The 24,542-nt window shown below is 41.7% G+C and overlaps 1 protein-coding gene across 9 annotated transcripts in view; it reads right to left on the reverse strand.

Moving 5' to 3' along the window:
• The window catches only part of kcnq1.2 (potassium voltage-gated channel, KQT-like subfamily, member 1.2), a 163,551-nt gene that overhangs the window by 107,056 nt on the left and 31,953 nt on the right, over nt 1–24,542 (reverse strand). For 2 of the 9 annotated variants that reach the window (XM_005451039.4, XM_019361773.2), the window contains exons 12-14: nt 23,005–23,031; nt 21,369–21,422; nt 20,603–20,720 (exon numbers count right to left, since the gene is read on the reverse strand). In XM_005451039.4, the coding sequence (XP_005451096.1) occupies nt 20,603–20,720; nt 21,369–21,422; nt 23,005–23,031 (199 nt within the window). Of the gene's footprint in view, nt 1–7,431; nt 7,570–13,904; nt 14,420–14,756; nt 15,643–20,602; nt 20,721–21,368; nt 21,423–23,004; nt 23,032–24,542 lie in introns of those variants that run through there. The other 7 variants (XM_005451041.4, XM_005451042.4, XM_005451040.4 and 4 more) reach the window with 7 other exon arrangements.

Here is a 24,542-nt window from a genome sequence, read left to right on the forward strand (position 1 = left end):
AGTAGATGTCCAAAATGTCAGAAGAATGTTTTATGGGCTGTTGAGAAATCACTCTCTTGCACAAGTCACCCAGTGTTCTGTCATGCATGAGGGTGAGGGCGCGCAGAAGATAAGGGGTTTATATTCTTAAAGGTTGGGGTGGAAGGAGCAGAGAGGGGGCAGCCTCCCTTCAGAAGAGCTTAGGGCCCAGTGTGGCGAATTAAACAGAATGCCCAGACAGAATTAGTTCCAAGGCACACTGGGTCCCATTCTATGAAATTCAACAATTAGACGGATTAAACGTAATAACTCAGCCTGTACTGCCGCAGCTGCATTATGGTTACACCAGCACCCGGGGAGGTTGCTCAGCGCGGGCGTATGTGTGCCACTGAAGGATTTATGCTCATGTATGAAAAGTGACAACTTGGAGAGAGAATGTAATAAACTTTGGGAAAGAGAAGTAAACACAATCCCAAACATTTGGAAACTGCCATTTTCATTCTGTGGAGACGGTCGGTCGGCACGCTGCCGTGATTTGGGTTGTGTATTGTGATTGGACGTGATTGGAGTGAGCTGCAAATGTGTTGATGTTAGATTCAGAAAAGGGGGAAGCATGTTAGCGTCCAAGATGTTCCAAAGGTGTTCCGAAAAGGACAACGATGAAGTAAGAAAATGGCCTTATTGCCAGAAAGCTGTCAAAGTCACACTGATTCAGCGCAGTGAAGCCGAAGTCTTCACTTTCCTGAATGGCAGGTTGACTGATTAACTTACTGGCCGGCTGGTTTGTTGACTGACTGGCTTTTTGGGCTGATTCTCTGGCTGACTGCAGCTCCAGCTCACCCACCATGCACCTGTGTGTAAAAGGCCCTTTGTCAACGAGGCCTAATTTGATCTGACGCACCCTACACATGTGGAACAGCTCAGCAGCTCCACACACTCCTACTTATTACACTGTGTGACTCCGTGTGTGTGTGTGTGTGTGTGTGTGTGTGTGTGTGTGTGTGTCAGAAAGAGAAGAGACAGAGACAGAGAGGTAGAGTTAGAGAGAAAGATGTTTGCGGAGAAAGAAGCGAAGCAAAGCAGAGTGCAAAAGCTTTGGTTCACCTCACATAAACTCTGGCCCTCACCACTTCTTCATTCTCTCACAGATCCGGTGCTCTCGTCAGACGCTCTCCTGCAGTCGCCGTACGCAGAAGGAAACGGCAACACAAAGACTCACACAGGCAGGAGGGAAAAATAATAATAAGTCATGCTCACGCTTAGGTAAAAGGGTCAATCTGGCTTAGAGGAAACTTTTGCAAGTGCTTCACTAACATTGGAGTTGGGCTGGGGTAATAACAGACAGGTGATCATATGACTTATTATGATATTTGTTTAAAACTATGTGATTATCCAACTGCCATTAGCTATTTTTTATATAGCTACAGCTGGGACTAACAGAGGAATGGGTGTGGTATCAAAACACTTTAGCACAGCCCACCATCTCGTTCTGAAGTGAAACAGAGCCAGCAGAAACACAGCAGCAGCGGGGACAAGACCTGCTGTGTGTAAACGGAGCCAGGTCCAGATCTGCATGAAATCTGATCGACGGGCAGGCCGGGCCCGAGCAGAGGAGCGATCTGGACTGCTGTCAGTTCTGTCACTGTCAGCATGCACGGACGGGTAAGTCTATCTAAACTGTAGCAATGAACAGAGACGTGGATGGATTTCAGCAACACGGACGCCACGGTTTCGGTTATCTAATTGCAAACGACAGCTTAAAATAAGAGAGATGTTTAACAGAACTGCAGGTCAATTCACAAGTTTAAAAAAAAACATTGTTTTTTTTAGTCTCCACTTCACTCGTGATTACTTTAGAGGTTCACAGAGAGGCTTTAAGAAAAAAACAACAACAACAACAGCAAAACAACAAAGCATTTTTACATAATCTAGAATTAGATCTGTGCTGTTACGCTTTCCTCTCCAATTCACGTTCGCCTCTCTCTCTCCTTCCCCTCTCTGCCTCTCACCCTCCCACAGGTCGGTCCAGCTCTGGCCCTCTCCTGTGTATTTAAAGTAATTGCTCATGGCAGTCAAGGTGTCTGCATAAGGGCCTGTCATAAGCAATCCCGTGGCATGAGTAGCGGCCTTGTGCATGTACCTAATCCAGTCAAAAGCCAAAGCAAACCAAGCAGACGGATGGGTGTGGGGCTGAATGGGTGGGAGGATTTGGGGGGTTAGGAAGTTGTTCTGCAGCAACCTGAAGAGAAAAAAAATGGGTTACGTTTATTTAATCTTCTCAAAGTGATGCGCAAATGAAATGCAGTCGTTTTTTCTGCGCTTACAGCAATTATGCTCTACTGTTGTATTCTTAGGTGACAACTACACTTATATATATATCACTTTCTGGTTAATACCACTAGACTAATATATTAATGTCTAGCCAAAGTGCAGACACAGCGCTTTCCTAACAACACAACAGACCTCTGTATTTGCTTTGACACTAAGAGGGGCTGTTTGCTGAAGGCCTTCAACTTACACCGAAATTCCTCACCCACTTGGCCCACCATCATCACCACCTTCACCTCCACCCCAACATCTGCAGTACATTCAATGGGCAACAGAGACAGCCAGACAGACAATCAGACAGACAGGAACTAAGGGGCCGAGACCGGAGCGTCGACCCTCTCAGTGGCATGGCGACTCTCGGCAGACACAGCAATAAAAAGATGGAGCCTCGGCCTCTCCAGCCAGACTCGAGGTCCTTAGTGTTTGGGAAACAGGCCCATCAATGTCAAAGCCTTTTATTACTTTGGCTTCCTATTGCTTTTCCCTGCTTGGGGGTGCGTATGAATCTGCTCCCAGTAAAGGCAGTGGGGATGGGTTTATCTTTCATCAGTCATAACCTTGGCAATTAAGAAAGTACACACATGAGGAATGACCTGAGATTTAAGGGGAAGGGGTCACGGGTTGTTTTAAGTGGGCTGGAGGAAGGGCTTGTTTTGTATCTCCATTCCTCTCTGCGATGAATAGAAAAGAAAAGAAAACATATCTGTGTTGACAGTGACTCAGAAGTCACCATATGAGTGGGGATAAAAGGCTCTGCATTCATTTCAGGGTTGAGCAATGTCACACAGACCCTGAACATTAATGTGATTGTTTTAAAGCCCTATATATATAAAAACATGTTTATATGTGTGTGTGTGTGTATAAAAGGTGCACTGAAAATGTCCAAAACCAAACCTGACTTTTGTTTCAACGCTTCGATTTATATACTGGAAAGAATGAATTAACTCATGAACCATGCACGACTAAACTGCACTGACTAAATAATCCGACTTTGCTGGGCCAACTTAGACACTGAACAGTGGATGAAAACTCTTTCCAGATAACAGTGGAAGAGACTGATGATCACTGATGATTGTTCCATAAACAGTTTTGTTGGATAAAGAATTAATAACAGCATTACGCCTGTTTTCTTTCACAACAAATGAGGACTTGATTTAGATTTCGCAGAACACAAATGACCAACACAAACGCCATTTGTGAAAATTATGCTCATAAAGTCATATTTACTAATAAAATTTCAGCAAAAACAATGTTCTCTGCTCTTGTTGAAACAACATTTTATAGAGCTACTAGAAAGGGGGCAAAAACACAGGGGAGGATGGAAGAAAATGGGAATTGCTGGTGCTAAACCAAAACGAATTATTTAGTCAGCCCTTGGGCACACATTGTGCCCATAACTGCTTCAGTGTTTATATTTAAAATGTGCTTTTTCCTTCTACAATGTACAAAAATGCCTCTCTCTATTTATCTAGAATGTGACACACAGGAATCGCTTGCAGTGGCACACACACATTCGAGCCGGTCTGCTTCCGCAGTCTTACAGATCAAGTGTGGAGAAGTGGGCGGACGCTGCCGGCACTGCCACTTGACAAACAGCTTGTTTTAATGCTCTCGACGTCCCCGTGAGACGAGCCCCTGCCTCCCACCGGCACACACTTGTCTTTTCCTCGCGAGTCCCAAACACGACGTGAATCAAATTCACCCGCCCCTCTGCCTCGCACAGACATTTTCCTTCACCTCTGCCTCTCGAAAAATGACGCTGAATCGGTTGCATCAAATACCTGTAGGTCACACCGGACTACAATTATTCTTTAAAATACATCTCTGCAGTTGTTCATTTAAACTGAAGTTAAAAAAATATATATCATAAATGGTTTAGGTGGAACCGATGCCCACTGTGGTGTCATTCATAAAGAGAAAAGCCTCATCAATGAAAGTTTCAAAGCTAACTTGTTGACCTTGTTGAGGCCTGAGAGGGAACAATAGTTTCACAACATGTGCAAAATGTTGAATTACTTTTACCAAGTTATTCAGGGATTTAAAGAGTTAAAACACATAGCTTGAGATAATTTGTTTAGTCTAAGTTATTTGGATTCACGTGATTATATTTGCCTTTGTGTTCCAACATTATTAAATAAACTATTTTTATGACTTTTTTTCTTCTCTCAGTTCGAAACCGTCACTGAGTCCAATGATATTGGTCCCGTCACAGAAGGCAATGCTGCCTGTTGAGTCAGTTATGAGGTGTGCGTGTGTGTGTCTGTGTGTGTTTGTGTGACTGTGCCGGGGCAGTGGGTGTGCTGCCTGCTCACTTGTTGTCGACGTCATGAACCCAAAGGGCCTGCAGAAGAATCTGTGCTCCTGTATACAATATCCTGTTTGGACTGAAGCGGCTCTTCTCACTCCTGTGCAGAAACACACACACACACTCACACATTCTCAACGCCTCCCCTACCCCAAAACATAGAGCTTTGTTTTCACAGTTTTTCTCCACACACACTTTTAACGGCTCTGATCAGCACATCACGTGCGCCTGGTTCCGTGGGTTGTTAATCTAATACAATGAGGTGTTTGTGTCTCTGAGTATGTGTGTTGTTTAGGTGCACAGGTGGGCGAGTGGGTGGACAGACAGCGGCTTAATGTCGTTAATGAGTGACAACAATACGGGCCCTTTGCTTTCACACTTCGGTGTAAATGCGTTTGGGTCGCTAGGAGAGAATCACGATGCTCGCTTTGAGTGAGCTAAGCTGTGTGTACATGTGTGCGTGAGCACGTGTGCAGCAAGAGTTTACACACACACGGACACACTTACAACCTCTCACTGTTCGCACACAGAGTAATAAAGCAATAAAAGGGCAGCTTTGCATCCAATCCGCCTAGCTATCCATTCATTTAAATACATATCTGCAAAGACGGGCAGTGTGTATCAGCCTGCGTACAGTCATAAAACAACACCAAGGGAGAACCGAGCGAACAGTTCTGTGCACGGAGGAACGCCGCTTCCCGTAAAGCAGACGATAAAAGTTACAAATTATGAAAAAGAGGGAAAAAAAGAAAAGAGAAAAAGGAAAAAACAACCGGCCCAAAGGCAGATACCTCACTTCCCAAAAGAGAGCAGTGCATTTCCTGAAACTGACAACTGCTAGTACTTGTACTGAGGCCAAGAGAGAAAACGTGAAAGAAACAGGCAGAAGGAAAGAGAGTAAGAGAGACAGTGGGGAGAGGGGAGGAGAGCATATGTGTGACTTGAACTACAGTCTGGAAAAAGAAAACAATGTTATGTAAATACTAGAGTGACACACCAAGCAGAGCTTGCAGATTCAGAGAAATGCACAACACACACTTTGCACATCCAAACAGATAGCACATTATTTTTGATCCGTCCTTTGCTACAACGGAGATAAAAGTGCCCGTTATCAACTCTTTTGGAACTGGCAGACTATACCTTTTGTTCACAGGGAAACTGAAGCACAATGTCTGAGGAGGGGAAAACAAACAAACAAACTGAGCAGTACTGGACTGCAGAAAGAATGGCACAGCTCTGATAAAGTAAGGAAACTGTGGTTTTCTCAATCTGCGCTTTTATCTGTTACTCCTGCTCGAAAACAAGAAAAATGGAGGGAGGGGTGGTGGTGGGACATGACCAAGGTAATAGCAATGATGGTGGCTGGTGGTGTTAATGTGGTGGTTTGGGGGCCACACCCGACTGCAGACACCAAACCCCTAAAAAACATGGAGGTTTCCACTTGAGCTCAAACCTGTCCCCTCCGTTCTTCCTCACTCTCGGAGGATGAAATTGTTAAATCTACACGAAAACATCCAAAACACAGAAAGAGCTCCGAGACCGTAGGCCTGACCGTCCAAGGGGGAGTGATGTCGCTACAGTACAGCCTGCTGGTCAATGAGGGGAATTTATTTACCTCCCCGAATCATAGCTCCCATCCTCCACTCGCCTCTGTACTGCTGACATTTGGCTTTTTTTCTTGTTTGCTCTGCTAAGATATTCAATTTTCTTTCCCTTGGGATTTTTATAACACATGGGTAAAAAAAATAATAAAATGATGCACATGCCGTTAAAAAATACAAACCTTTTCTTAAAACACTGTTAATCAGGTCACAAGCTTTGATTACCAGATTTGTTGGCTGCACATACAAGATGTGAATCTCCTGTTAAGATGTAATTTAATTTAAATAAGATGTTATTTGCCAGGTACAGGTACATACTTTATTTTGTGTGTCATTATATTACAGTAAGATGCTGTATTTTCTGTAGGACTATTCTAAAATAAATATAAAGTGCAGCAGTGTGCGCTTCTTTTACAGTCTCAATTTAAAAGTTACACATTTTGGGTATTTTTAGTTCTACAATTTAGGAGAAGGTCCTGATTATTTTACAAAAAAACACAAAGTTAAAAAAAATAATCAGAAAATAGAATTAAAAAAATGTAAAATGTTTTTAGATGTTTTGAGGAATTATTGCATTTAATATTGTATTACTAGTAGTATTTCTCTAATGCATTTGTAAAGTCCTGGCTAAACTAAATCCTGACTTTATTAGTAATTACATCCAAATTGTTCCCAAAACAACACCCCGTCTATCTTACAGATCTGTTTAGTGTTTGATTACCACAAGTATGTTTTGAGACGCACCCATAACGGTCCACAAAGCTTTACCATAATAACCTACTCTGACAAACACCAGCGTGTGTTGATGTTTTTCAGCGCACTGATGAACTTCATCATCTGTCACCATCAAATGATCTCTAATCAGATCACACTGCCCACATTTATGCCACTCTCATTTCTAATCTATGCTTAGAAATGTCTTCTTGTTTCATTTTCATATCAGTGTTCGAGCTGTGTACACCACATAACTTTAAAACCCTGGCAATTTAATGTGAATTCCTTTTACACTTAGTGTTTTGGAGGGTTTATGATTTATTTAAAATATTCAAGTGCTTTCACACACACACACAAGCAGAAAGCATTATCCATCTAGTGTCATACAAACACTCATTCAGTAGACAGTATGAAAAAATTTAATTACATCTCAAATTGTATCTAATTATGCTGTACAACTTTGTTAACACATCTTCATAACCCTAAATAAGGCAGTGAATAACACATTAGTGTAGGGTAATGCATGTAAATTTGGTGAATTTACCACTTTTCAGGGGTCAAACCTGAACCAGTGGCACTGCACTGCACTATTTTTGATCCACAGATACCCTCGCTGACTTTCTCCCCAGTTCTTCTGACGGGCTTTAAAAGAAAAGAATAAAACAGAGCTATAAAATTGCTTTAGTGCGCTGGAAAAAAGCTTTATAGCACATATACACTTGCAGTATAAAGAGACCAGCCTTTCAGCACTAGCAGGGACTTATTTGGAAGGTTATTAGTCTCATTTACTGCTACAGCCCCTTGGGGGGCCTTTAATTAAGAACTGGGCTCTATATGGCTCCTATTAACAAGAGTGGAAAAAAATAAAGGTGCATGGAGGGGTTTGGGCGACACATCACCAAGGCTTACCTGGTCCCACTTTTTCATGATTTACAACTTTTCTTTCTTTCCACTAATTTAAAACATCTGTTCCCAGAGATATTTTAAGTCTTTGACCGATAACCTGCTGACTGCTTCTTTATTGCTGATACAAGGACTATATAATACACAGCAACAAGAAAGTCAGTTTTTTTCTCTCTTTTTTCACTTTAATCCTCAAAATGGCTTACCTTTTTCCTCGTACTGCCATGTAAAATAAACTTCTAACACCACACTTAGTGAGAAACGCAACCAGAAAAGCACTGTGGTTGGGTTTCTCTAAGAAGAAAAGGCAAAACTTCTCAGTGGCAAAGCTGCGAGTGTGTGAGGTTGTGAAACCGTGCCTCCTATAAATCTTGCAAAGCGCAAAGTTCCCTCGATGGTGTCATGATAGAAGCGATACTCAGGCAACTAATTTCAGCGCTTGATGTCACAGTGGTCAGTGTGATAAAGAAACGTTCTTAGGAGTGGATTTCAACTGAAGACAGATTTTTTCTTTCAGAGAATTCACATAAATTCTGCTAAGTTGAACTACCAGGAAGTATAAGCTACCCGTTCTCAAAAAAAAAGGAAAAACATATTTGTGGTCAGGTAACTGTGAATCGTTGCTTTTTCTCATACTATTCGGCAAGTATAAGAAGAGAGTTTCTTAAGACAGAAAATGTCATTTAAAACCCAATTCACAGAACACAACAGTCAATATGGACAATTACACCTTCAGTTATCTGCTGAATTTTTATTGCAGTGAAATTCATACAAAAACTTCCATATTTCTCTGTATCCTTAAAAAAAATCTCCACATGGCCTTTCATTTGTCATAGTTTATTGTTTGTAGACTTTCAAATACCCTAAAGATTTACAAAGTACAACAAATATCTACTTAGCTATGATTTGATATTTGTGAGTCTCATGGCAGCAACTCAATGCTTTATGGTTGTAACCTGTTTAAAGCAACCTGCTGATTTTCAAACAAATAATGGCCTGCATTTGTATAGCGCTTTACTCAGTCCCTAAGGACCCCAAAGCACTTTACACTACATTCAGTCATTCACACACACATTGGCAATGGCAAGCTACATTGTAGCCACAGCTGCAGAGGCGAGGCTGCCGGACACTGGTGCCACCGGGCCCTCTGACCACCACCAGTAGGCAAACATGGGGTTAGTATCTTATAACCCCATATTTTGCATGCAGCCAGGAGGCAGCCTGGGATCGAACCACCGACCTTCTGATTAGTGGCTGACCTGCTCTGCCACCTGAGCTACAGCCACCCCTATAGAGGAAGAAAGATTTTTAAGTGACTTTGTATGTGGAATGGCAGTTGGTACCGGACAAACCTGTGAGAGTATTTCATAAACTACTGGGATTTTCCGCACATAGCCATCACTGGTGTTTAAAGAGTATGATCAGGAAAAGGGAAAATGCCCAACGAGCAGCAGTTCTGTAGGCACAAATGTGTTGTTGGTGTCAGAAGTCTGAGAAGGACGGCAAGACTGCTTTAAGCTGATATGAAGGCAACAGTAACTCATTACAACCATGGAAGGAGGTAAGGAGCATTTCTGAATGCGCAACATGTTAAACCTCGAACTACCTTGGACTAAAGCAGTAGAATAGACAATGTGTAACAGTACTACTATAGCACCAACTAACCATCACTTTAACACTAGCCTACCTGAGTATTGTTGCTGACCGTGTCCACCCCTTTATGCACACAGTGTTCCCATCTTCTGATGGCTACTTCCAGTGGGATAACATGCTTTGTCACAAAGACAATAGACCCATTCCAAAGGTGCCCAATAGAGTACCTCTGGGATGAGATGGAATAGGAGAATCCCATCGTGGATGTGCAGCAACTGTGTGATGCTGTCATGTCAACAAGGACCAAAAGCTCTAAGGAATGTGGCATGAAGAATTAAGGCAGAAGGGGGTCCAACCTGGAAATAGCAATGTGTACATAATAATGTGGCCAGAAATATTTCACTCTAAAGGAAAGTATTATTAATCGAACGACACCCAAACCCTCCAACCTTATATTCAGTGGATGTATCCTTGACATGATGTCAGGACACATCCACATTCAACCTCTGGCGACCTGAATCCAGCCTTAGTTCAAACAGAGTGAGTCTTATTCAGACAGGTGGGACAGGCACTCACCCAGAGTGGGAGTGAATATCCTCTCAAACACATCGGGCCATGTGGACACATGAACCATATTACAAGTTCCCCGGCGGCCAAAAGCTAGGCCAGAATGTTGCAGCTCCCCTTGGGTCAGCCCCTCTCCTCTCCAGGAGGTAAACGCCCCGGTCCACCATCTACCCCTGCTCGTGCGTGTAAGAGGGGAGAAACCGCAGCGCCCCACAGACGAGCGCCATCAATGGGCCCTCTATTCAGCCGCAGGTTCGGAACAGTGGCCTCTCTGATGGAGCTCCAGCACCTGGCTGCCGATGGACACAACATCAGAGGCAGGGTGGTGGCAGCATCGGTCGTCAGACTCACCACACCTGAATAAACCCCCACCCCCTTCCTCGAGCCCACATCAAATAGCAGGACTGGTCTATTTGAAAACTTGAGAGTAGGAGAGCTGAGCAAAAAAAAAGAAAAAAAAAAAACAGTAGCCAAAGAGCTTCGCAAGGCAACGGGACTGGCTGTACAAACAGGTCACTCAGGTGCTGCTGCAGATTACTGTTTTTATTAACAAGAGCAAAGAAGAAACTGAGCCCTGTACTGAGGAAGGGGTGGTGGTGGTAGTGGCGGTGGGAGGTGTAGGGGACAAGAACACGAAGCGAAACACACACGCAGAAGACGAGAGATCGTATTTATACAGGTGCTTCTAATGCGAGCGGAGAGGGAGGCGCGCCTCGAGCACACAGCCAAGCATCTGCACAGTGTCCTCCAAGTAGGGATTGGGTTGGGCCTTACTTTGATTTCACTACAGTTAAAGTGGAAGCTGTCAGGATTAGTGCAAAGACTGCTGTGAAGTCTGCCGGGCAAACTAAACACACAGTCCCACACCAAGTATGGAAGACCTGCTTTGCAACTAAGAAATATGGAACAAAACAGAGAGAAAAAAGCATAAATGAAGCGTAGTCACGTTTATCCTTTTTGTGGCGTATTAACACCACTAATGCAGTAGGTTAGTTACTCCTGGTTACTATAAAGTAACGCCCCCCACCCCCCTCTATGTCTAATCTACAGCGTGAAATTGAAAAGAAAAGTGGAGGTAAAACAAATAACCCCCTATTTCTGCCACACATTTTCTTTCTTCAGTTTTATACTTTCAGTCTTGGGAGGTTTTTCCAAGTAATTTTACTGACTCTTTTGCTATTTTTACCATACCAGCTGTGCGGTGCCATTAATCACATGATTTAATTACAGTGTTTTGACATCTTTATTAAAATTATTATTGGCTTCGGGTTTTTTTTTCTTTTTTGGTCCATAATGTGATTTTTTCTTCTTCTTCATAAAGTAACCTTGTTTGGGAATAATTAAAAAAAAATACAAATGAAATAAATGCGCTGTTCCAAACCATCTGGAGTTTATCTTCAGTTTGTTTATGGCTGTGCTCAAGTGGGAAAAAAATATCCCCAAGCTACCTTATCTTGACTTCCATTATTAGGCATCCTAATAATTCAATTTTAGGTAATTATGTTGGTTTCATTAGTTTATAATGTATATTCAGCCTGAACATTAGCATGCATTACAGCCCATTAGTACAAACATCATTAACTAGAACCAAATGGTCAAACGACATTCTGGATGGAAACAATTAAATTATGAGGGCAGCTAACAAAAACACAAATTGTCATTACCTTTGTCCTCACGGGTGTGTAATTGTTCACAGCGCTCTGGTCTAATGAAAACAAACATTTTTCTTTCTTTCTTTTTTCTCAATATTTTCTTGTCCCTAAACAAAAGGAACGGCAGCCGTGACGTCACAGAGCTGCTCGGTGAATCAGGCTGTGAAAACAGAAATTTCCTGAGGTCATTTTCCTTTTCCATGATCTGCTTTTTTTCCCTCTTCTTCTTTGGGAATTGTGTCTTTGCAGTGGAAATGAAGAGAAACTGATGGTATAATTAAGCAGTGCAGGGCAGAGCGTTTACAGCTGATTCCTAGGATTTTAAACGTGGCCCTGAGGCCTCGGACGCATACATGAGACCTGCAAACACGAGCATCTCCACTGACTTTTCTTTTTCCCCACACAGTTTTATGGTCACCAGAAATAAGTGAGAATGTTGCATTTTTTAAAACATTTTGGGCAGTAATCAATAAAATAATCCTCATATAAGAGATAGGAAACATCCACACACTTTCTCTTTTGTTTTGTTTTTGCACATGAATTTATTTTTACAAAAAATCTGATCATTTCAGTGAAGTCTGGCTGCAGCTTCGAATGCTACTAACTGTAGCCTGAACCCTGCACCACACCGGGATACCTCCAAAAACAGCATTGCGTGATTTGCTTGGTTCAGTCCACCTCTGTCTGCGCTCAAGATTGCAGATTTCATTAACGTTAATGGGGTCGAAAGTGGCACGCATATCTTTTAAAGCCACTTCATACGGACCTGGAAACAATCTGGATGTCACAGCTAGACATCATGTTGATGAGCGTATCTTGTGTTTTTTTGTTTCAAATTTTGTCTGGATGGGTTATTTATGCAGTACTTGCCTGCTGACTTGCTGGATTTTCCCAACCTGCGGTAAGAGGCCATAAAGAGGGCCATTCGCTTAGTTGTTGATGGTCCCCTCACCATAAAACCGTCCTAGAATCACCAACACCGCTGAGGGGAAGTAAACATTCATCCCTAATAGGAGCAGCATGAGGTGCCTTCATTAATGCAGGATGGCTAGTGTAAAGCCAAACTAAATACACTCTCTAATTTAAAAAAAAAAAAAAAAAGTCCCTGAAAGTTCTCTTTATTGCTCTGTGTGTGACCTGCACATCATAAAACAAGGCCTTCAGATTCTCCTTTTGGCCTTGGAGGGAGAATTTGCTCATTATTTGGCAGTAGAGCAAAAGCAGACTTATCATTTCATTCACTATGTGAAAGCATTAAAACAGTCCATGATCTCAATATGGTTCTTTCTCCTTGTTTGACTCTTTATTATCAACTGTCTAATAAAAGCAAAAAACTATGTAGGCAAAAAGATCATGCTTTGCTTTCTGCAGGTTTGCCAACTTTTGTAATTGTTTTACATGCTTTTGGCATGTAACAAGAGCTTTCAGATTCTGCATAGTGCTCTCCTGCTACCAAAATTAATCTCATGCTAAAAAAAGAGGAAGCCTCAAAGCTACTTCTAATAAAAAAAAAGAAGTTACATCTATCCAAAATGGAGCTTTGTTTTTGCATTCTGCTTATGAGTTTTCTCAGCTATCAGATTTTCACCATGCAATATTGAAAAGTATTGAATGGTAGAGTAAGGGTATATAGAGGCATTTGTAGCAAAGAAATATGCGAACAATTGCTCTGTGTTTACTTCATAAATGACTCGTTACATCGTAGTGTAATGCCGTGCAGAAGAAAGAACAAGGACCTTTTTTTTGCTGCCTTAACCACAATTCCAAAAAACTTGGGACACTGTTTAAATTGTAAATAAAATTAGAATGAAATGATTTGCAAATCTCCTCAAACCATATTTTATTCATGACAGAACACAGTAAACACAGCACCTTGAGTATCTTGAGGGTGACAAAAGCCTGGAAAAGTGAGTGGTATTAAATTAGAAGAAAAACAACAACTCGAGGAACATTAACTGGCAGCAGGTCAGTAAAATCTTCATCTTAGAGAGGCAGATTTTTTGAGGAGTGAAATTGGACAGAGGTTGCCCAATCTGCAAAAGACTATGTCTACAAATTCTGACACAACATTCTTCAGCATAATATTGGAAAGGCTCTGAATACCTTGTTATCTACAATATTATCAAAAGATTCAGTCAGTCTGCAGAAATCTCTGTGTGCAAAGGAAAAGGCCGAAAATCAGCATTGGACACCCGTGAGCTTTGGGCCCTCGGGCAGCACTGCATTAAAAACAGGCGTGATTCTGTCATGGAAATCACTGCGTGGACTCGGGAACACTTCTAGAAATTACTGTATGTGAACACAATTGACTATGCCATCTGCAAATACAGTCTGAAACTCTATCATCCAAAGAAGCCATATGGTAGCATGATTCAGGAACGCTGTCATCTAAAGCACATTAAAAATGGACTGAGGCAAAGTGAAAAAATGGATCAAATTTAAAATTGAAATTCTTTTTGGAAAACATGGACACTGCATACTCTGAGCTAAAGAGGAGAAGGATCATCTAACTTGTTTTGATGCATGCTAAATCATCCAGAAAGTGGATAGTCTTCATCTAGGCGTTGCATTTTGAATGTGTTTTCTGCTGAAATGCTATTTTTCCTGTTGCACTACAGGAAAGATGCTGAAGGTCAGTGTAGAGTCAGTAGAGACTGGACTGGATTGGAGTCAGTGTAGCGTTTCTCTGGTGCATCCAGAAAGCTGGAAGTTTACCCACAAGTTGCATGACTCCGTTTACCAAAAGCAGACACGGCATACACGCGGATAATTAGAATCTGTGAAAAAAAATTTGACAAAAGAGTTATGAACACTGCAGCAATTATACCACAAGACACCCAGCTAAAACCATGCCTGTAAAAAGGAAGCCAATTTAAACTTCTATTGTTCTCTAATGCCAGCATAGCTGCAGCATTTATGGTGCAACGTTTTTTAGCTCACTGAGAAGAATTAAGGCATTTCTAATCGTCCAAGTGAGTAAATGCCATGTGGAGGTCAGCATCTATATAATAAGCCAGAATCTGTAATAAGATTAAATACTGAATATGCTTCCATACAGCTCTGCTATCCAGAGGATATGAATCAGTGTGTAGCTGCTTTACTGCTCCAAGACTATTTTCTGTCTTTTGTAGGCTCTAGAAACTGGCAAAGAGTCAAGAAGCTGGGTACAATTAGTTCTTTTCTTTCTCATTTTTTTTTTCTATCTAGTCATAAAGCAGCAGTACTCAGGCAGCTTTTCTTGTAGCAGGGCAGGAGGCTGATCTTACCTCATCCATTTGTCTGTGTGCGTGTGTGTGTTTCGCGCATGTGCCCAAAGCAGGGCCCTCGCCTAGTCTAATTTGTCATTATAATACTTGGCAGAAAGGCCACAAAATTTTAAGAGGATTTACTGGGTATTTTAACATTAGATTCACTGTTAAATCTTACATAAGGTCCCATAAAACTACCTGGCCTACACATGTTTTGAAGCAAACAGTTGAGGAGAATGGTGAAGGGGGGGGCAAGTGACATTACTCAGTGTTTAAAAAGACTCCCACGACATCAGACGGCAATGCATTTGAGATTTTTCCCCTCTTGACTGAGTACCATATGTGTGAAATCATGCCGTCAATATCAGAGTATAGCAGACAAGACTGGGATACTGAGGCCACACGGACAAAAAGTCAATTTGTTCGGAGAGCTGCACAAAAGACGCTGGTTCCTAAGGAGCGAGAGGCCCCTACTTGAAGAGAGCAGGCCGTGATGCATGTGCGTCTGTGCCTTCAAACCCTCCTGTGGTGCTGCAGTGGCTTTTTTTTTTTCATTGTTTCTCTCCTGTTAGTTTGTGAGAGGGGAACTAATTAAGATCTGCCTGCAGGTGGCCCATGCTGACTTTTACAGGTCTGAGAGGAGTAGGAGGCCACACCCGGAAGGGAAAAGGGATGACAGCCTCAGGTCACAAGACGACACAGATTCTTGATCTGGCGCTGCAAATAGGGGAGTTATTGGGTACACGGAGAGGCTGGAAAGAGTCAAGGAGAACAGAAAGAAACAAGTAAATTAGAGCAGAAACCAGGGGGAGAGAGGACACAATCACTGCAATCAGCTAAACAAGGCCTTCCTCTGTTTAGGGGCTAAGAAGTGTACTTGGAAACATTTACTCATTCTCCAAGAGGGTAAATGTCAATCTGCTGCGGGGTTGGGTTTAGGATCAGCAGCCCTGCTGGGGTTTGTTATGATTTCATTAAACAGCCAACCACTAAATCTCACAAATTTACAAAATCAGAGTGCGCGACAGTACGTGAGTACACACACAGCACACAGTATCACATCAAAACCACTAAGCCACTAGGTTCTCACATGCGTGTACACAATCCACGGAAACAAGTGTTTGCTTGAATCGTACCAAAACCAAGTCTCATTTGCAGGAGGATAGGTAAACAAAGAGCAAAGGACATGTTTTTTAAAGGAAGAATTACACTGATGACTGTGAAACAAGTGCATTTAATGTCTGCATTTCTTCACTTTGTGTTCCTTTTGAAAAAAAACTTATTTCATAGAACCTATAAAAGAATCACAGTGAGACGCTTTGAAACACACAGGGCAAACAACAGTGACGTATGCTCTCAGCGGGGGAAAAAAACAAAAAATAGTGAGCTTGTGCACGTCTGGGGTTCAGAGCAACAAAGACATGATTGCGTGCGGACGCTGCCCCGCACCACTTCCTCTTCAGAAGCCCAGAGACATCACAGCCAGCTGTATTGATGTCTCTCTCTCTCTCTCACATGTGAATAAACATACATGCATGCACATTTTGGGGGTAGTCTGCTTTAGCGAAGCCAAACAAACAGTGGAATGTTCCAGCCGCTGCTGTCGCCGAAAAATTAAAGCGATAGAGAAACCAGAAATGTAGAATGAATGAACAAGTGGCAACCGTCGCTACAGAAAGAGTCAAACTCACATTACAGCTGGAAGCTGTGGAAGGAAGTCCAAAATATTTCAGAATATAAAGTAACAGAAAACTGATATAGCGTGGGCGCACGCAAGTCGCCCCGGGCAGAAAGGGTGGATCTAGTAGCTGCAGAAATCCAGATAAGGATGGCAAATGACAGTGCTGTCCCTGGTGGCGTGACACCAGGGGCAAAACAAACCCGCTGTTATGGGAGTGCCCAGCGAGGCCCAAATATGAGCTTGGCTGTTACAGCTGAAAGTTATGGGCACAGCAGCCCTGAGATGGATACAAATGAAAACAAATTACTGTCCGTCTCTGGAGCTGACTCTCACACACTCAGGGCATAAAATGCCAAAGGGTCTCACACCCACACGCAAACTGTCACGCACAAGCACACGTAAGGCAAAAAAAAAAAGAGCATGTGGAAGATAAACAGACGCAGATAAACATAGCTGTCACTAAGGAAGTCCAGATTTTTATCAGATTCATTTAAGTATTTCCCAAGTACAGTTAAATAGAGCAAGAAGTTTTTAACAAAGCTTTTACAAACATACTAGTTTGGCTATTGGAATGCTTAATTTAGTTTCTGTGTGCAAAGTAAATTAAACTATTTCTCAAAAACATCCAGAATAACTTTCACATTGGTCTACTGGAAGTGGTTCATCACCAGGAGCGACGTATGTTTTGAGTTGTCGTGGTGGTGTTGGAAAACAAAGCGATGACTCAGACTGAGTTTTGCTGCTTGAGGTTTTCTTTTAAAGTCTTCACATATCCTTCTGTCCTCATTATTCCTTCTACCTTGTTGAGATTCCTAGTTCCAGACATACTGAAGTGTCTCCACGGCTTAATATTCCCAGCACTGTTTCACTGTGGGGATGGAGTTCTTGTGGTTGTAGGCCTTTCCCTTATTTCTCCAAACATAAGCAGCGTCTCTGTGGCCAAAGAGCTCGAGTTTTGTCTCATCTGATCAAAGGATGCACTTCCAGTCCAGGTTGTCCTCAGCATACTTCAGTGTGTCTTGAAGGTGTCTGTGCTTCTTGAGTTTTTCTTGGTCTGCAACCTCTCAGTCCATTCCTGTGCAGGATTCTAGTGATTAACTTCTTTGAGACTACAATTTCTGACTTCGATAAGTCACTAGCAGTTGTTCCAGGGTCTTTAGACACATTTCTCACTAGTTTTCTTTACAATCTTTGAAATATTTTGCTTCCTGCCTCTGCCAGGCTGTGTGGCTCTCTTTGAATTTCACTTGGAAACAACGTGATAACTTTATATATCCACCTCCTGCTTTGTGAGCATCAGCAATTCTTTTTCTCGAGTCTAAAGAGATTTATTTTGTTTTCAGCATGATGCTTTCTCAAGTGACAGCTTAAACCCTCATTCAAGTTTTTGTACTGTGTGTAAATTGGAAGAAAACCCTCAGTTTTAACTTGATTTTACAAGTTTTGAGCATTACAAAGTTAAAACACATCATTAAGTACCTTTAAAATGTTTTGACACAAACTTGAAATTTTATAGTGAGGCTAATAATGTTGTACTTATCTGTATAGTATACCATAATGTTCCCTATGTGTTACAATAGATAATTGCAAAAATACAGGAAAGATTAAGTTAAAGTCATAAATAAAGTTTCTTTGCATATTTGTTTTTTAAACATACATCTGAACACTTTTGTAAAAGCACTTTGGATTCAGAGTGCGTCATTTTAACAGTTAATTAGTATGGTATCTGCAGTTAGCACTCAGCCTGTCAATATCCATGTGCACATCTGTCTTGTTTCCACTGATCATATAATAATGGTGTCAATCTATTCCACACTAGACAACAGCAATGAACAATCAACACATGTACTAACAAGACGAGCTCTTTTCTGTTCCAACAGTTCCAGATGATGGTAAATCAGTACTTTTATCATAAAAATATATGTTTTACGTAATCACATTTTTACAGGAGTGGCAAACACATCAAATGATAAATAGGGGTTTAGTTAGTCAGTTTCAGAGACTATACTTGCAAAATCTTACATTTTCCACAGCGTCCCTCTGACCAGCAGATAAGATCAGGGGGGCATGAAGGGATGACGAGGTTAAGAAAAGAAAAACAAAGAAAAGAAAGGAAAGAGATGAAGAAAAACGGCAGGAAAGTCAGTGGAATTCAAGTGCTTTAGGGAGGAACAATCCTGGACCAATGCCACAAACAAGCAGAAGCAGGTGAAAAGCCTGCAAGAGAAAGAGTGGCAGCATTCTTGTGCAACTTGCTATTGAAATTGGTTTTGTTAAAGTTCAATTAAAAACCAGAATTGGCTTCAACTGTGGGTGAAGAGGATTTTATTATGTCTCAGATATGCTGCTCGAACTAGAAATTGATGGATATTGTTGTATGGTTTCCATCTGCCATGGGAGTGATTCTGTATTCCTCACAGAAGTGCACAAAGCCTTTAGGTTTCGAGAGAGCAGAGAAAGGAGAACAAAAAAAGCAGGCAAACCAGATATGGCAGTGAGTGATGGATGTGTTTCGCAGAGCCATAGCAGACTGAGAGAACGCCTGTTCAGAACTTATTCCGGTCTCTTCCAGAATAACAATAACACCAATAACATACAAATCATATCCATTTCCTATCACCATCTCAACTAAATTGAACACTTGACAGCAGATTATGGATGACAACACTCTCCACCAACACCTTCAAACTACAAATCAGAGACTTGGAAAATCACTGCCAAGAGTCAGTGAAGCTGTTCTTGTGACACACGGTTGTCCAACACCTTACTTAGAGCATTTTCACATCTGAAGTATTTAGTTAATTTAGATGGAACTTCATTTTCCAACCATGATGTGGTTTGTTTGTGCAGATGTAAAAAGGGCAACAGCACTTGTGCAAGGAGCAAAACAACCTCACCAACACCCTTTTGAGGCGGTCCAGTTCCAAACGAACTCCAGAGTTCCTTTATGTTGAGATTGGGATTTAGTTTCAACCCAACTACCAGGTGTACAGTGAAAATCTGAGCTAATTGCCTTCCTGTAATCAAGAGTAAATTCTCTACATTTTCCACATGGTGCAGAACACAGCACCTTCTTCCCGTATTTACTTTAGTTGTCCAAAACGCCCAATGAATGTTCTTGCATGGTGACACATTTTGGTTCACATGGTGTTTTCTCTGTGAAAAGAAACCAAACCGCACGAGGACGCTACAACTCGACAACTCAAATCATTAACTGATTTGGACCACAGTAAACAAACTGTAGGTGTGAAAACGCCCTAAGACACTTGAAGCTGGGTGTTTTCACTCAAAGGATAAAACCATACACGTGCCTCAGTGCAGTACAATTAAAATTAACACATGTTTACAGTACACAAGCTCTCAATTCTGCATTAAAAAATTCTGACGCTCACTTTGAGAGATGCACACTTTGGCCTGTCTACATATTTAAAGTAGGAATCAACCTTTTTAGAGCCCATAATCTTTTAAGCCTCCAGCCTTCAGAGTTTAGTCTTTATGAACTCTGTATTACTTCTCAGTGCAGCAGGTAAACACCAATCTGGAGGTAATGATGCCTCACTTATTTAAGACTTATTTAGAACACACCCTACTGATATATCTGTGCAAAACCTTCCCGCCTTGTTTCTATATGAACACTTGGACACACATTGGACCAGCAAACAACATCAGTGAATCCTCTTCTGCTGAGGGCATGTGACGACAAGCCGGCTGCTCTATAATGTGTTGTGTAATCAGCTGAGAAGGATCTCTTTGACATTTCTCACAAGACTAAAGGGATAATCCCCTTTACACCACTACGTACCTGATATGGCCGTTGAATCTCTTTAACCCTCAAGGGAGTTGGGAAAAAAACAAATACATATAGAGAGCAGCTAGAGGGGCTCTCTGTTTTGACAAAAGGCCTTTCAATTGCATGACCAGTAGGAAAATCAGTATATTATAGATCAGTGAATAAAGGTCAGAGCTGGGTGATGGATGGGAAGAAAATGGGGCCTTAAGAAAAAGAGGAGGAGAAGCTCTCTGGGACTTACTGAGTTTTGTCAGTCACCGCAGGCAGTGCAATATCCTCGCTCATGTCGTCTAGCTCATCAGTTAAGCTGTTGGCTCGGGAGATATCGATGGACGTGCTGTTATTAGGACTCCTCTTCACTGCAACGACAGAAATATAACATTTCAATTCAATTTAATTCATTTCAGTTTTATTTCTATAGCACAAAATCCCAACAAAAGACGACTCAATGTGCTTTATATCTGGAAAAATAGAGAGAAAAGAATCAGAAAACCACCTATGAGCAAGCCCTTGGTGTCAGTGGGAAGGAAAAACTCACTTTTAACAGGAAGAAACCTCCGGCAGAACCAGGCTCAGGGAGGGGCGGCCATCTGCCATGACCGGTTGGGTGTGAGTGGAGTGCGATAGGACAACAACTACATTTCCAGATACAATTTTATACAAGTTTATACACAGTTAACTAATACAAAGGGGATGTTTTTAAATGGGTCGAATGAAAGGGTGTTTTTTTTTAAGTTTAAAGTTGTGAGTGGCTGTAGAGTGTGAAGGTGTCACACACTGTGGTACCAAATGCATAATTACTCGCAACAACGCACGGACACTTTACCACAACACAGTTTGGCTTCTGTGAGTTCTAGTATACGTCACACAGTAATAAAAGTACCCTGTGTGTTGATCTGAAAATGTATGATGTAAGATTTCATTGCAATATAAGACACACAGCATTGTGATATGATTTAAGGCAGAGATACGAAGGGGGGAGAAAACAGAAAAAAACTGAAAGGTACCTGGAGAGCCAGGACAGCTCAGAGTGAAAGATGACCAAGAATGTTGAGGAGGGCCTGAAGCCATGAAAATTAATTAAACCAGAAGGGGAGAGGAGAAAAAAAGAAGAAAGGGGGTAAAAATGAGACTTAAGAATATCAGAAATAAACACACTCATCATGCATTTAATGGCATTTCAAGAGCATACTCGCTACAGTACAGCAAAGGTGCTGCAGTTTTGAACTTTAGAAAAGGATGCAAAAACGATTTTTGTGACAGTGTACTTAGTGTACAGTATTAATACAGGTTCAATAAATAAATCAAACGTGTAGCAATTTGTTTGAAATAATTGTCACAGACCAGCTAGGAGGAAAAGTGCCCATTTCTATTAAATTTATAAGAGAAACAACATAACGAGAAGCTGAAATTGCAGTACTCCGTTTCAACAGTCTAGCCAGCTGGCTGCTGGTGCGGGTAAAAACAACAGCACAGAACATCATGTGTAGCAGGGTCTTGACCTGCAGTCAGGCTGTCAGCAGAGTTTGACGTGCCTCTCCTCCAAACCACCGAACCTCTATTGTGATAAAGAATGGAGAGGCAAATCTTCGTCCAAGAACAGAATGACCATTCCAATTCAAGCAAAAGGCATTCAACCTCTCTTGTATTCCATCATCGAGTTTGTTTGACATTGTCCAATGTGGAAGCAGAGATAGCCAGAGAGAGAGAGGGAGTGGAGAGAAGTGAGAGGAATAGATTCTACCCAGAGCCACTTTTAACAGCAACTTCCTGTCACTGAAGAAGACATTAACGGGCTTATTGGCTAAGAAAACAAGACAGGGGTTTATTCACAATCTGGTTAATCTGCTCCGTCATTTTTAATGTTTTCGGTGAAGGCCGTGGTCCACAGGAAAAGGAGAAAGGGAGAGCGGAGTGCAGAAACAAGATTGCAATAGAAACAGAGTCAAAGTGCAGCCGATCCATTGAGAGATTCTCACAGACGGGGACTCGGGTGGGGCCAGACAGATAAGTGGAGCGATAAGCTGGACACTGACTAAATCAAACAATGACCAGTTTATTTCTAACCACTAGAGCTCCACAATGGCAGCTTATCAACTCCACAACCCCGCTCCCTCCCCGCCTCTTTTCAGCGTCCCAGTCTGGGTCCCCACGGTCCCCAAGGCCCCTGTCCTGCCCCGTTCCTCGCCCATGATGTTGGCAGGGCACCCAGTAAAGAAAACAGGCGGGTCAACACGGGCCCAGTCTCTCTGCTTGGCTCTGGTTTGGTCTAGCTGAGTACAAAGGCTCAGCCAGCCAGTAAGTCTAATTAAAATACTGTCTGGGCCACATTACATAGACAGGCTAGCTAATGATTAACACAGGAAAGTGGAAGAAAAAGAACTATTTAGCCAGTGAAAGGTGCTACTGGTTACAGTGCAGTGATATTTATTGCATGTGCTCAGTTTTTTTGGTTGGTTTCTATAGAAACAATGAACATAGTGTGACATTTTTTTAAATTCAGTACTTTAATGTAAAAGATTACACGATGGAAACTTGAGATATGCCGGGATCAACCACTGAACCAGCTTGCTTAAAGCGCTTTGTTGACATTATCACTCTGACAAAAGCATATGAGATGAAGTGATCTGGTGGTATACTCACCTGATTGCCTGAGCATCCTGGTGATTCCTATAAAAAAACAACAAAACAAGGCTAAATCTGACTATGTTTTCAACTATTTTTCACACCTTCATCTTTTCCTTTCATGAAAAATGAGTTGTTAAAAGTAAGCCAGATACAGCTGCAAATGTGCATTATTACTAGAAGCCAACATTACCCTGTAAATCTAGTTCCTGCTGCTAAGCATTTCACTTGTGGGTAAGGGAAGAGATACCCCATAGCTGCAACGGCAATAAACCATCACAGTGAAATTGACCAACTTCCCAGAAGGCATGAGTATAAATTTATAAATAAGTTCTTTAGTGCTATAAATGTTAATGCGTGTATACACAGTTCTTTCAGCACTGTTTTCACTTAGGATCATCAAGACGCCTCAGTGATTGGTGACATTTCTTAGCAACAACTACTGAATGACTGTGGGTAAATTATTTTTAAGAAATCCAGCCCGGTGCCAAGTTGAAAGAGTGTCGGTTAAAACAATAAAACAGCCCTGGTTTAGACAGTTGACATTGCAGATGTCTGTTTTATGGGTGGATCTGAAGCAGAGATCATACAGTGCCGTGCTGTTTAAACTCAGACGTTATAATTAGTGACAGCAGGCTGCAGACTTCGGCTTCTTTCAATGGTTTTATGTCATCCATAACTTGTTCCAATTCCGTTTTCCACTCCATAGTCTTGCAGTCTTTCATGTGTATCTATTTAGTATTATTTATTGTTTACATAGAGTATGCAAAACATTTAAATGATTATTGGTCTGTAAAATTGCTTGGCTATGTGTAAATATGTGGATGGATGCTAAACAAAATTTCTTAAATAACTGGTTTAATATCAACTTGACTTGGTTGCTTTTTTCCCCCCACATACGTGCAGCCATATGTTTTCCTTCATTATCTGAGATCCACCTAATTAAGCAGACAACTACGTATCTTTTCCTCTGTGCAGTGTTTGTTCTTCTAGCAGTGGTCTCGCCTTTATGTCAAGTTTATGTCACTCCAGCTCCTTTTAAGATTCCGTGCTTTGACAGGAAAAACTCATAAAGTGCATTTATTAACCTGGCGTCTGGGTCAGTTCATTTAGTGGGGTTGGCTTTTAACACAGGAAGCTAAACCACTTCTCTCTTTAACTAATTATCAATCATAAACTGTGTCTGTGGACCTGCACTTAAAGTAGACGTCCCTATTGATATGAACTGGGCTGTAATGAACTGGGTGCCGCCAGGCCAGATTTTTCACTATGTGAATAATGAATAATAATGGCTTTGGTATGACCAAGGAATTACTAAAATGCAGCTGGCATTACAACAAATTCCCACTTGTAACTTGCTGACAAGCTGGCGTTTTAAAGATTTTTCCATTTAAGCCCACTGTGATTTTCTGTGGCCAGCGCGGGGGACAAGTGAAGCAGTAAAGAGCTTGTAACCATGACCTCTAATCACCACTGAAGCTGTAATGGCTTCCATATGGCTTACACCTGGCAGCCATTTTGGCTCTAAAGGGATCAGGACAGAGCCCCTGTTTACT

This window comes from Oreochromis niloticus, linkage group LG7 (genome assembly GCF_001858045.2).
Source record: "Oreochromis niloticus isolate F11D_XX linkage group LG7, O_niloticus_UMD_NMBU, whole genome shotgun sequence".
Classification (NCBI taxonomy): Eukaryota; Metazoa; Chordata; class Actinopteri; order Cichliformes; family Cichlidae; genus Oreochromis; species Oreochromis niloticus.